General features: G+C 37.6%; 1 protein-coding gene across 4 annotated transcripts in view; it reads right to left on the minus strand.

Annotated features, from left to right (window-relative positions):
• LOC124555694 (ATP-citrate synthase) overlaps window positions 1-14,211 on the minus strand; it is a 171,887-nt gene that overhangs the window by 38,393 nt on the left and 119,283 nt on the right. For all 4 annotated transcript variants that reach the window (XM_047129698.1, XM_047129700.1, XM_047129697.1 and 1 more), the window contains exons 7-12: window positions 12,460-12,617; window positions 5,627-5,792; window positions 1,627-1,815; window positions 1,335-1,458; window positions 989-1,104; window positions 529-725 (exon numbers count right to left, since the gene is read on the minus strand). In XM_047129698.1, the coding sequence (XP_046985654.1) occupies window positions 529-725; window positions 989-1,104; window positions 1,335-1,458; window positions 1,627-1,815; window positions 5,627-5,792; window positions 12,460-12,617 (950 nt within the window). The remainder of the gene's footprint in view (window positions 1-528; window positions 726-988; window positions 1,105-1,334; window positions 1,459-1,626; window positions 1,816-5,626; window positions 5,793-12,459; window positions 12,618-14,211) is intronic.

Below are 14,211 nucleotides of genomic sequence, written 5' to 3' on the forward strand. Positions count from 1 at the left end.
ATATACAGTAGTATCATTAACTCTGTGAAAAGTAATCACAGCACTACGATACTCCAAACACACAAGGGTGCCACTAAACTTGTGCTGGACCATCAACAATGTGTGGCAAAGTCTGTAACTTAGAGCACTACATAAAAAATCTGCCTCCAAGATTCTATTGCTGGCAAGCCATGTCAAACTCAAATGACTTCTAAGCCAGTTAGGGTATTTGTAAGCCTTCACAATATCAACAAAAATCTTTGCCCAGAAATGTAATCCTAGTCCACATAAGTACAAGCTGTAATAAGCCAAGATCTAATCACTGGTTTGTAAAATTGGGGTAGTCCATAGTCCGTTTCTATTCATTCATTCATTCATTCATTCATTCATTCAAATATGAGAATGTGTCTATAAGGTATAATTCTAATAAATTAAAAAGCTGATTTGAACAATTAAAATGGTGTAGACTTATTTTTACTGGTTGAAATATGAAATTTCTTTCCTATGCTTGATTATTACTCTGCCATGTATCTGTTGTAATTGTCTTACCTTCCAGGCCTATACAGTTTCGAATGCAGAATGTTATCCATCATGCCACCTGTGTTGCCGATCTTGAAACAACCAGGCTTCAGACCTCCAACTGTTGCTGGACCAATGATGCTCACACCCTTCTTATGTGCTTGTACAATAAGTTTACGTGTAAGATTCTCTGGTATTCCCTCAGCAATTATGGCAATTGTTCGTACCTTTAAAAAAATGTATATATGAAAAACTACTTTAAGTAAATGTCTGAGATGCCTGTCTGTTCAAATATGTTTGCCAGGAAGACAAACATATCCAATAACATTTAAATGATTCAAAAAATTAACAGACCAAAAGGCAACACTGAATATCCTGTTACTCATATACCACAAAGAAAAAGATAGTTGATACACTTTACACATTTTCCATTGATAGAACACTTAAGAATGTAAAGTCACAAATAAGCATGTTCTCCTACAGTACCTACCTGAGGATAGTTCATCGCCTCCAAAGTACTCTCATAAGCTGACCTGAGAGAAGCAAAATTCACTAATACATCTGCAGATCTGTGTTTAGTCATGGCATCTTCCATTTTCTTGTAGACTGTCAGAAAAACAGAAAAAAATCAACTGATTGCTTCCAGGAGTCTCAATTACAAAAATTATATTAATTCTGTGAATTATTTGAACTTTATTTTGGTACTTAAAAGCAACCAGTTGATTTCCATCAAACATATTTAGTATGTAAATGAACAGAAATGAATGTTGTCCCATTATATATGATCCAAGCTGCTGTACATGTCAGATAGAAATTATTAGAAAATTTTATGGTACCTGGAATAAGGATCTCCTTATGACCCCAATAAAATTTCTGCTTATGATCTCCAGTAAAAGGATACACCATAGCAACCACAGATGGTTCTGATCGACGACAAACGAAGTCAAAGTCCAACATACTCTGAAACATAATTACATTTCCATAACATATTTACCATAAATACACTGCTGATAGCACAAACATAAAATGAAATTGGTAGGAGTTTTTAGCGTGTCACTGTCTTTGGTTCATGTAATATTTCTACTGCAACAAACATTTCTAAATAAATTTGTAGATATGAAGATTAACCTGGACAGCTCTGCTCTGCATTCCCCACACAATTGCCTTTGTATTTTTTGTAAAAAGAACTCCTCTCTGTGTTCCATCTCTAACATCTTCACCTCCACTTGATGAGAGGCTTCTAATTGGTGCCTCTCTTTGAGCTGAATTTCCCGTAGCTGATGCCAGTGATCCTTTGCGAGACTGCTGAGGACTGTCCTGAAAAATGAAATTTCCAGTTATGTGAGGCACATAATATATTCAAGTATAATTACAAATTTCAATGTTGACATCTTAGGTTTCTCATGACTGACTGTCACCATACATAATGTATGTCTTTATACAAAAGGGTGCTCATAAAGAAATTCCTCATATTCTTTTATCTTTTTAAAGATAATAATATGATAAAACTGGCTTTGAAAGTGATTTTCTAACCACTATCCACAATTTTTGGGAGTATCAGTGTATTTCATCAACAGATGGCAGCGCTACAAAACTGTCTGAGGTAACAGCTAACAATGATGTGTATTATAGAGTGGACTGTGATATGACTCTCCAACACTTATGTTTAAACACAAATTCACCTCCATGAAAAAAAAAGTTTTGGGTGTGCTACAGTGGCAATAAATACAATGAGACTGGTTTTTCACTGTAAAGCTGCATGGTTTATGTTACTGGGTGATTGGAAGTATAGCAGTCGTGCAGGTAGCCACCTCCCCTCCATAGCAGTTATTGCACTAAATATAAAACACATTGACCACATACTTTACCCTGAGTCATGTAACTGCTGATTGAAATAAAATGATCGTACGGCATTGTTGGCTGGGATGTCCCATTCAGTGCGACTGCCATGTGCAAGTCTTATTTCAGTCGGCACCACATTGGGCAACTTGCGGCCAATGATGAGAATGAAATGATGATGAGGACAACACAACACCCAGTACCCGAGTGGACAAAATCTCCAACCCAGCTGGAACCGAACCGCGGCCCAGTGCTTGGGAGGCAAGCACATTACCACCCAGCCCAGCAGGCGGACAGCAGCTGATTAAATGTGTCACACACGTCCCATAACTACACTATGTATCTACAATGACTGATGAATAAGATTAATTGAAGTTTTGTTCCTGCTGGGTACAAAGTTCACCTGTGGTCATGGTGGTCTAGCAAGAAGAGTGCAAGATTCTGGCCCTGGAGGCACCGGTTCAATTCCAGAGAGGGGTGGGAACTTTTCCTCATTCCAGTCCCTCCAGGATGGCCCAAATATACGCAGCCTGCTTTAAAATGAGTACCAGTGATCTTTCTTAAGTGTAAAGCTGGGGTGACGGGCCCACCACCTTCACTCTCCTTCTGCTGTGAAGTCAGGCCAATAACCCGATCACAGTCTTGCGCCACAGACTGACTTGAACTGACTTGACTTGACTTACAATGCTGACCTACCACTGCAAAGAGACAAAGATAACATAGGCAGCAACGACCAACACTAGCAAATCGAGTAAAGATGCCCAAAGACTTCAATGTTTCAGGACTTAAATCACTCATCTCTCTCAGTGACTGCTTGCTGGCAATGACAGCCTGTTCCCTGGCTAGCACTATTAGTGAGTGATTCAATAAATGTGACCTTCCACAGTCTGGGCAATGCTTGTTTCCTTTTGCTGTTCCAGGGAATTCCAACACCATCTCACAATTTCACATAAATATAACAGATCTTACCACTCTCACATACATAAACAAACCAACTAGTGACTTAGTGACTTATATAGTAACATGATACCTGGAATATAACTACAATATGATTAAAACTGGTGACATTAGAAACAGGATAACACATTAATACAAATCTGGAATGATCAAATCCTCTTTTCAATCAATCATACTACTTGCTGTATTACAGTCAGTCACCAACTTAAATGAAATTCAAGGATTCTAATTCTTTGCTCTTTGCTCTTGCTCTTTGCTCTTTGACACTGGAATTTAACCTGTCTGTAGTCTCATAGCCTAATATACTAATGGAATCGCAGCTCAGAAAGTAGGTGTGGGATGTGAACCATCTTCAGTGCAACAGTCTCATTTGTTGGTTGAGTTAGAGTTACTCTGAACACTCCTACCCTCTCAAAGACTCAACAGTAAGTGTAAACAGCAAAAAATTACTGTTTCCTGCATTACTATGCATTTCAAGTGCAATCTACAGTATGTTCAAAACTCGGACTGTAACATAAAAAGCTCCTTGAAAGTGAATGCAAACATGCAGGTTTCTCCAAATGCATTTATGAATTTTAAATCATTAGACTTTAATGCTTTTTTACATAAAAAGAGCATTACGTAATGAGCATGCTCAAACTGGAGAAGAAGCAGAAAACTTAGTGATCATGACATTGTTTTACAGAGCATTTTCAAAACTTTTTTAATTGACATTTGATGAGAACACAGAAAAACTACATCAAAAACAGTATGGCCAAAGTGAAATAACAATTTTACTGTTTTGTTTTCAACAAAGTACTTAATGTGCAGTCCTAAAGCATCAACTGAACATAGACCAGTGCAGTGCCGTGAAATGGCATCAAGAAGGCGCTGACCTGTGCACCAATAAAACGAGTGGGCAGCACCACACCTCCAGGTAGAGAGAGTTCAGCACCCACTGTCAACACTAACTTAACCAGGCACCTATCACTTGTCACACCTAGTTCGGTTGCAGACTTCAAGAGCATCAGTACTGAGTAATATGAAGACAATTTAGCCTGTGTTCTGCGAGTCGTACTAGTGTCCAAAAGAACTTGCATTAGGAGGCACAGGAAGCACATAAAGCCACCCCACAATGAAAAGTTATGCTATGTTTCTCTCCTTTTTAGAAATAAAGTGTTCTGTACAGATCATTTTGTATTCCTGCCACTGGCCATCACAACTTCTCTCCTTCCTTGTTTGTGTTGGTGCTGACTCGAACAGGGGCCGACACAACACTCAAAGATTAAATTCATAACTAAATGAAGCAGAACTGAGCATTTACTTCCATGCAGAAGAACTTAACTGAAATTTTTTGGGTATCACATGGCTTGCTTAAGTCAGGTATCCAAAAGCCATATTGTCCAAAAATGCTGCTTTTGTGGATTATATTTTAATTATGATGTGAATTAGTAGAAAATTAAAACTGAGCACAAAACCCCAAATTTAGCCAGAAGCTCTTGTTTTTATATCTGTTATTCAACAGCTAGGTACCTATGCAAGTATTACAATCCTATGCACAGCTTATTTCTTATGGCCAACCACAATAACAGTTCTCCTACATATCCCACTGAAAATGGTGTGTTTGGAGGGAAGTTTAACCTGTATGCTGTACTAGAAGCCCAATTCTAATTTTCAGTTTCTTCTAACAATGGTCCAATCATGGAAAAATATGCACAAACCATATAGTATGAACCACAACCTCAAATTATACTCCACATTTTATAAACTGACATAAAAGCAGGCAGATAAACTGTACTCTGCCATAGTCCCTCATTGAAGCAAAGCAAAAAGCCAACGCTCCGCATTCAGGCCCAAATGGACCAATCAGGACCAACCAATTGCCATGTCATCCTCTGCCAATGGCATCATTCGAATGCCGTATGGAGTGGCGTGGAGTCAGCACACCACTCTCCCGGCAGTTGTCAACTTTGTTGACCTTGGAACCACTACTACTGACATTCAAGTAACTCCACAACTGGCATCATGAGGCTGAGTACACCCCTTTCCAGTCTTCCCATGAAGAAAAAAAAAATTCTGGCAGTACTGGGCCTCGAACTCAAGTCCTCCACATAGTAGCCAGACACAGTGACCCGAGCTATGGAGGTGGACATGTATTGACGAGTCTTCAAAAAAAATAAATAAATAAATAAATAAATAAATTCAAGCACTAAAGTGAACAGTTATAACAAAGTGAAGAGTGGGTTCAAACAACAAAGTGAAAAAATTGTTACCCACATTAAGTAATAATTTCAGACTAAAAAGCAAATAAAGTATCTACCATATGAATGTATTGTTTTTCAATAACACAAACCTTCTGTCCTCCTGGTAATAAGAAGTTTGCTGTGGCAAATTCAACTTCTGTCACACTTGGTATTGGCTTCTTACCAAGCGCCATGCTTACTATGGCAGTCATGTGTGTTTCTGGTCCAAAGACATGCAATGGAATGCCTAAGTTTTTCCCAACATCACGCATGATTCTGAAAACAGTTAAAATAATAGCTACATTAATTACAGTTGAATTATTTATTCGTATGTCCAGGAATTAACATCATAAAAATTATATTCAGTTCATTTGCAGTAGCTTCTTTCTATCTGTCTAGAAATTTGATTTAACAATGTGTAGAGTTTTGTGGCCTGTGCTAATACAGATAACCTCTTATAACACAATAGCTAAACAACATATAAATGTACTAAAATACAATAGCCTCAGTGCTCCCTGTGGTCAATTTAAAAAAAAAAAAAAAACATAATCAAATCTCAAACTCTGCCATTGGAAATAAGGATCATACAAAACTGAAACCATGGCCTGAATCTCCCTCTAACAACTATCAGTGTGGGCCAATTTATGGGCCAAAGTTAGGTAGGGTACAGCTCCAGTAGTAACAGACCAAGTTGAAGTGGTCAGACAGACCTACAATTTGATGATTTCTTTAGTTTTATTTTATTATCTATCTCACATCTGTGACATGCAATAAAGTAGCTGTCTCCCCTCCCCCTCATTCAAACATAATTTGCTAATTCAACAACAAAGCATAAAGAAATGGATGCTTGAATGCCAGAAACTGTGTAGATTTAAAAAGAGAACAGCGGCAATGACATGAAATTTTGGAACTTTTTTCAGTTTTCACCAACACTTAGAGCCTGCATTCACTTTTAGTCTGCACAGACCAACTATTAAGCTTACTACTTTCCACTGGATAAATTAACTAACAGAGTTATGAGTAACACATCAATTATGATACACTTACTGACAACTGGATTAAAGAAGGCAGTGGCACAAAAAGTCACACCAACATCATTATTTGATAAATAACTACATAAAAATGTCCTGAATAAACTGAACAAAAAAGACAATTATCAGCATGTCATGTGTCTTACACAACTGCGCCTGACAGTAAATGTGTATCCATCAAATAACTGTGTTGAAAATACACAAAAACATCACTATACAGATGACACAATTAGCATGAAATTTAAAGTGTCCAACTCAAGAAGAATCTGTAGCTGAGCAATGAGGAAGGTGAATACAGCAATGTACTAACATAGTAACTGTCTGAAAGTTATTAATAAAGCAGGAAAGAAATAGGGATGGGTAATCTTGGTAAATAATCAATGCTGATTTTCATTTCATCACCAATGTCTAAATATTGATGGCTGATAATAATTGACCCCAAAAGATAAATGTTTAAAAAAAAAACATACAAATACATCTAATATTAATCAATAAATACAACCACAATTAACGTTACATATCTGACGGCTTTTTGTCTACAGACTGTAAAAATAATGAAATAATTCATAAGTGACAGCCAGATGTCAGAGTCCAATGACACAATATTTTGACAAATCACCACACTACCACTATCAGGTGCGCAGATGGACTGATTGCGTAGGAACTGGCCTCCCTCTAACTTGGCACTCTGTATGTGATCTGCACCTAGGTGCAAGTGTGCATCCAGAATTTCTCTCCTCTCTTTCCTCCCTCCTCCCTCCTCCCTCCTCCCTCCTCCCTCCTCCTCCTCCTCTTCCTCCTCCTACAGCCACAATTCGATTCATCTGAGGTTCACATCCTAGGACGCATGCTGATGGTGTCTCTTTTATTGCTCTGCCTGCCTTCGAAGTCAGTTTTTTGTGGGATATCTCCTTCTCCTTCTCCTCCTCCTCCTCCATCAGACTCAATGCATATTCTCTGGCCTTACTAAGGATGTAGCTGCTATCATGATTGATCTGCCATTCCCTCACTCGAATCTTGATAGATTCTTTAATGACACAGTATCAGAAGTTAGATGTCTGTGTCAGAAACTTAGTATGGTCATTATGCATTCCATGTAATTCTGTTAGGTGATGTTCCATGACTGCCGACTTGTTGAGCTGTTGCTGCCTGGTGTTCTCGGCAAACATCTTCAACAGCACACCATTTGACCTATATACTTGTAAATCATACCACGTTGGGAGGGGATCTGACAGACCTTAGACTTCCATAGTCCAACATCATCCCTGACGTTACCAAGGAGTGCCTGTATTTTCACTGGTGGAAGGAAGACAGTCTTCACTCGATGCTTTCAAAGAATTCGTATAATCTTTCCAGATAATGTGCCACAAAATAAAATAAATAGAATGGCCACATCCTCCTGAATATACTGTTTTGTTGTACAGTCAGTGTATGATGTAGAGCTCTTCGAATTTGCCATTCTGTGTAGCCATTTTTCTGGAACACCATCCTTAAATGTTCAAGTTGTTGGTAGAGGCTCTCACTGTCAGATTGGGCACGAGTCTTACATACCAATGTTTTTAGCATATCGTTCCTCTGCACCAGCTGTCTGCATGTAAGTATAGGTCAGCGAGTGTAATCTTACAATATGTGCTGTGGCCCAACCGCTCTTCTCTTCACCAGGATATCCAGAAAGGGTAGCACTCCATTCACTTCAACTTCCATGGTAAAATAGATGTTTTGGTGTATGGAACTGAAATGTATAAGGAAACCATCCAGCTCGTCTCTTCCATGAGGCTATATGACAAAGGTGTCATCGACATCCTGGAAGAAACAGGTACGTTTCCACTGGACTTTGCACTAGGCAAGAGACTGGCAATAAATACAATCTAAGTAAAGGCCCAATGCCACTGTAAAACTGAACTAGGACTCCATCCGGACCTGGTGACTTGTTTGTTTTCAACTCTTTCAGTTGCTTTGGTATGCCAGTAATGGTTATTGCTATCTCCTCCACACAGGAGTCTATAAAACAGTCAAATGGTGGTATATTTGCATAATCCACCTGTGTGAATGATTTCTTAAACGCGAGATTTAAAACGATGACTTTCATTTCGCTGTCTTCTATTGCCACATCAAAGTGGTCAACTAGTGACTGGGTAGAAGGTTTCGATGCACTTAATGATTTTGTATACGACCAGAATTTTCTCATGTAATTGTTAGTTCTGCCTGTGCAGTAGCCGAGGTCACTAGCACACACCTGTATGGTGACGCTCGCCTCAGAGGTAAGTCAGATCAAATTCTGGTGAAATATAAAATTTTTCCTGCTACTATTTGGTCAGCAAGGGATGGAAAGGTGGTGGCATAAAGTTCATTATCACCAATCTTTGCATCAATGTCATAGATTAAATTCCAAATTTCTCCACAGTGTCTCATGGAGAGAGGGCGTGATGGTAATCTGTCTGTCGAATTGCGAATGCTACATGGATGGCAGAAAGGAGTCTGTGGGTCTGGAGTCAGCCATGCATTGGAAGAGATACTGCTTGATAATGCCAAAACCATGAGCACTTGGAACAATGGCACAGAAATAAGTGGTATTTCCCAGGCAAAACCCACCTACTTCTGGTTGAGCTCATTGTGGCATTATTAACAGTTCAGGGTCACCCAGGATGCACACCTAACTTGCAGAATCCCATGGGTATGGCAAGCACTATCTTCCCCAGTATTGACCTTGTACATGAAAATACCTCTTATAAGTGTCCCACAAATTCTTAATAGTTGATATCAGGGATATACAGTGAGCATGCTAATGTCTGACCCAGGACCTACAGTGACCAGAGCACAATACACAACTCCCAGCGAAGATTAAAACATGCATATTAAGCAGACATTTAAATTTTGTTGTCAATTCTCTCCCAATGAGAAATTTCACAAACACATAATGCTTTCATTATGAATCTTGCACTGTGTAGTGAAGTGTTGTGATTGATTAAAACAGTATGCCAAAATGCAGCTTGAGCCCAGAAACTGTGCTTGTGTAAGCAATATTCTTCCCAACATTAATTAGCATTATTGCAGACCAGTGTGCATCAAAGAGTGTTAGATAATTCAAGTTCTAATGGACAGTGCCACAGGTGTTTCACTTACTGTGAATAGTAAAATAAATGCTTTTCATTTCAATTGTGACATTATAAATTACTGGAAGAATTATATGATTTTCAGCCCATAAGTGTGCAGTAGAAGAAGTTATAAAATCTTATAAATTAAGAATTTGATAGGCTCCACTATACATCCAGACACTACAGTTCTTATGATTCATGCTGATTAATCTATTTGTAAGGACAGGAAAATTTTGCATAAATGATAATTTGATAGATAATGTCAAATTGGCATAACACAAAAATCATTGGTTTTTACAAATTATTGTGGAATTTGAAAATTTCCCACTTCTGTACAAAAATCTTGTAAATCTGAAGGCAGCAGTTTACTGACCTTGGTAACTGATACTTATTTAATGCTGAAATTGGGTCTTGAATTTGTTCTCAAGGCTTAGGTATGCATATAACTACTCATTCACTGTTTGAAAAACTGATGCCTCGATGTGACACCAGTTTTATCCGCTGACATCAAATTTCCTGACCCTTTCATACAACAAATCACAGGAACAATGCCACATTTTGGAGACACCTTTAATGCTGCACATCAGTAAAACTGCACATTTTCATAGTACACCAGCATAATTATTAAAACCAGCAAATATTGCTCTTTAGCTTTGCAAACACATAAATCAACATGGTGTCAGCTTGTTCTGCTTTGATCAGTCACCTGAGCTACACTACAGATCATTCTGTCAATCACAAATTTCATTTCACAATACAGAATGTACATAGAGTCCGGGAACACTTTCAATTATTTATTGCAAGAGAACCAAACGTTGTACAGATATCATACATCTGTCATTTTGAAGAGAAACCATGAAAGTCTTTTTTTTTTTCCCCATGTATACCGCCACAGCGTAGTCTGGTAATTTGCCAACAGTCAGCACTAGTCGCAAGCATAGCGAGTTCAGGCGCAGAGCGAGCTTTCTGTGTGTTGGAGTTCGAGAAAAACAAGTGTGAATAATTGTCAAATCTGGGGTGCAAAGCGTCCACACGAATGCATTGAATTTGAGCATGATTCCCCAAAGGTAAATGTTTTTTTGTGCCCTACGGGCCATTCTTCTTCACCGAGAGCACGCACTGTCACTGGATATTCCAACTTGGACATGTTGCAACAATGGATGATGCCTCAAATGCAATCAGACTCTCCATTCATCTTTCAGCATGATGGGGCTCCACCCCATTTTCACTGTGAAGTTCGTAGGTACCTGAACACGGAGCTGCCACATCGGTGGATCGCCCATGCTACAGAAGGGGACAGCTGTTCCACGAAATGGCCTCCCAGATCACCAGATCTCACTCTGTGTGACTTTTTTCTGTGGGGACACATTAAAGATCTGGTGTATGTACCGCCTCTCTACCACGTGATGCAGCAGAGCTCTGGGAGAGAATACATGCCATAGTCGACAATGCCATGCTGGGACGGGTATGGCAAGAATTTGATTACCGTATTGAAGTGTGCCAGGTCACTCATGGTTCGCGTATCGAATGTTTGTAAAAAAAAAAAACTTTCAGAGTTTCTCTTCAAATTGCAATATGTATTACATCTGTACAATGTTTAGTTCTTGTGCAATAAATAATTGAAAGTGTTCCCAGACTTTATGAACACCCTGTATTGTAAAAATAATACTGAGTAAATATTGCGGTAAACTTTCTCAGGGTTGTGTTCTACTGCCAGGAAAAGGTCTGTGTGACATCACGTGTACTCTGCTGTGACTGGTTGATAGAAACTAAGTGGATGTCATGTTCATTTGTGTGTGGCATATTTGGCAGTTTTGGTATTTACATTTCCGTCTGACGAAAATATGCAGTTTAATTGATGGACAGCATTAGAAGTCTCCTCGAAATACATTGTTTTTTGAAATGAGTTGTTATGCACAACAGTTTGGAAATGTGACATCGGCAGATAAAACTTTTACCTCAATTCCAAGCTAAAATGGTTTGAAGATGGATTCGTTATTATCAGAAAAGCAACTTTTCATGATAAAACTAGCAAACTTCTGAAAAATTTGAAGATAAATACATCTGACAGAGGTGAAGGAAACAGTGAAATGCATTTATCTCCAAATTAAGCTGCCAATTATTATGGACACCGTTACATGCAAGTTTGCATTCACAGCAGTTAGTTCTTGTTTCAACAATAGGATTATAGGTCTCTGCAGTGGAAATATTCTGAAGAGATAGAGATCCCTTCAGACTTTAGTGAAATAGCAATTTTCCATGCCAGTAGAAAATCTGAACAGTCAAATGTCTGCTGTTGCACTGAATGGGCAGTTTAAATATGAAGTTACAATAATGTTTTCTTTTGATAAACTTTGAACATTATTTGGATGCAGAGCTATGTTATGTTTCTTGTTATATTTAATAGCTCTGAATTAGAAATATTTTTTTAGAAAAATATTTAAACTAAATGAGACTATGATGTCAATAAATATAACTGATAAATATATGTTCATTTTCAACACAACACAGAATAACCATGAAATATGACAAAAATAAATAATACAACTGAAAAATAAGCTATCAGAAAATAATACTGAACTCAGCCAAAAATAACAACAAAATTTGCCAAAAAACAAAAGCCTTTTTCTTATCCCTATCTATTAAATACCTTTGTATAGTATGGAGGCTATGAGAACCTAAAAATAGCATGAAAGGGACAGAATATTAAAATGGAAACATCCTCTGTATTGTTCAATGATGTATTTCTATTGTCGCAGACTTTGAGCACAAATTAAATAAACACTACTAAGAATTAAGAAAACATCATCACTGTACCTTAAACCCTCTTGATAATTTGGTCCAGCTCTTCTTACAAATATTGAAATATTATACTCAACTAGCTTTGGTTGAAATTCTTGAAGTGCCGTGACAATACCCTTGAATGTTGATGCAACATTTGTGAAATTTGCAATTCCTCCACCAATAATTAAAATCTGAAAACAAAAAATGTTGAATTAGTACTATCATTAAAAAAAGAATAAACCATACTAAAATACATATACACAAAGCACACTATGCTATATGTAACAGGAAACTTTGGTATCGTAAGTTCAGAGAAACAGTGCTGTATCACAACACAAGTGAAAAGTCTGTAAATGGCACCTATGTCGAATTTAATAAGAAAAAATTAAACTGCTAATAGTTTGAAGGATAAACAAAGTCCATATTTTGCCATAACTTGTAATATGTAAAATTGGCCTAAATGCTATCAATTCTGTGATTGGTTGGTTGGCTCGTTGATTTGGGGGAGGGGATTGAACAGCAAGGTCATAAGCCCCATCAGTTTAGGGAAGGATGGGGAAGAAAATCGGCTGTGCCCTATCAAAGGAACCATCCTGGCATTTGCCTGAAGTGGTTTAGGGAAATTAGAAAAAACCTAAATCAGGATGGCCAGATGCAGTTTTGAACCATCGTCCTCCCAAATGCGAGTCCAGTGTATCAATTCTATGGCAATGACTGCATACACACCGATGAAAGTAGTAAACTTACACCTAGTTGCCCTTATCAAACATAATATCCTATCAACACTAAGATAGTGAATAACTGGAAGTTAAGAACAGTGTATAGGAATTAGTCAAGACCTCCTCAAAGACAACATCTTAACAGATAAACAACAGTTCTTACCAATTTCCATATGATAAGCTTATAAAGCTCATGAAACAATTGCAGTCTTTCAGCAGATGTAAAGTACAGTGCGAATAGTAAGTAATGACATGACAACACTGATCAATCTTCAATTACGACAGTATGAAATTTGTAAAGTACTATATTCATTAACATTTTGGTTGTATCAAGAACAAGGCCACATATTTCTCCATGAATTATTGGTACTTTACCATAAGTAAAAGAAATTAGATACATTTGTGACCATCATTTAAAATTTTTATCAAACGGCATTTCAAAAGTTTTGTCATATGTAGCAAAAATAGTCACATTTGGTAGAAGTTTGCATGTTCTAAAGCAGATTCTGACATGTGCTATGCCCAAGTGGAAAATTATTAGCCTGAGATGGTACTGCAGTGTTGATATAAATGAAATTTTGGTTCTGATGTGTTGGTTCATGTTGCACAGTAACTTAAGTCAAGCGTCAACTTGATTTGCAGAATAATTCAGTTTATACAGCTTTCTGTAAGTCACCTCAAAAATGTTTCATTAAATAAAAATAAACTGGGATACCATGACATTGTAAAATTCTGTTTTTTGTACCAACAAAAATTTATCTGAAGTTAGTGACGGCCTATAATGAATCGTCAGCTCCTGCATTATCAACAGTTAAGAAAGAGGTGACTGAATTCAAATCTGATCAAATTACTCTTCAAGATGGTCCACATAAAGGACATTCCAAAACTGCAACCACAAGTGAAACACCAAGAATGTGAAGAATAGTTTATTGAACAATCTGCAACAACAAGTGAAAACACCAAGAAAGTGCAGAATATTTTATTGAACAATCTGCAGTTAATGGTATATGAAATAGCTGACACCATAGGCATTTGTTTAATGCTGGCCAAAAGTAATATGAAGATG

This window comes from Schistocerca americana, chromosome X (genome assembly GCF_021461395.2).
Source record: "Schistocerca americana isolate TAMUIC-IGC-003095 chromosome X, iqSchAmer2.1, whole genome shotgun sequence".
NCBI lineage: Eukaryota > Metazoa > Arthropoda > Insecta > Orthoptera > Acrididae > Schistocerca > Schistocerca americana.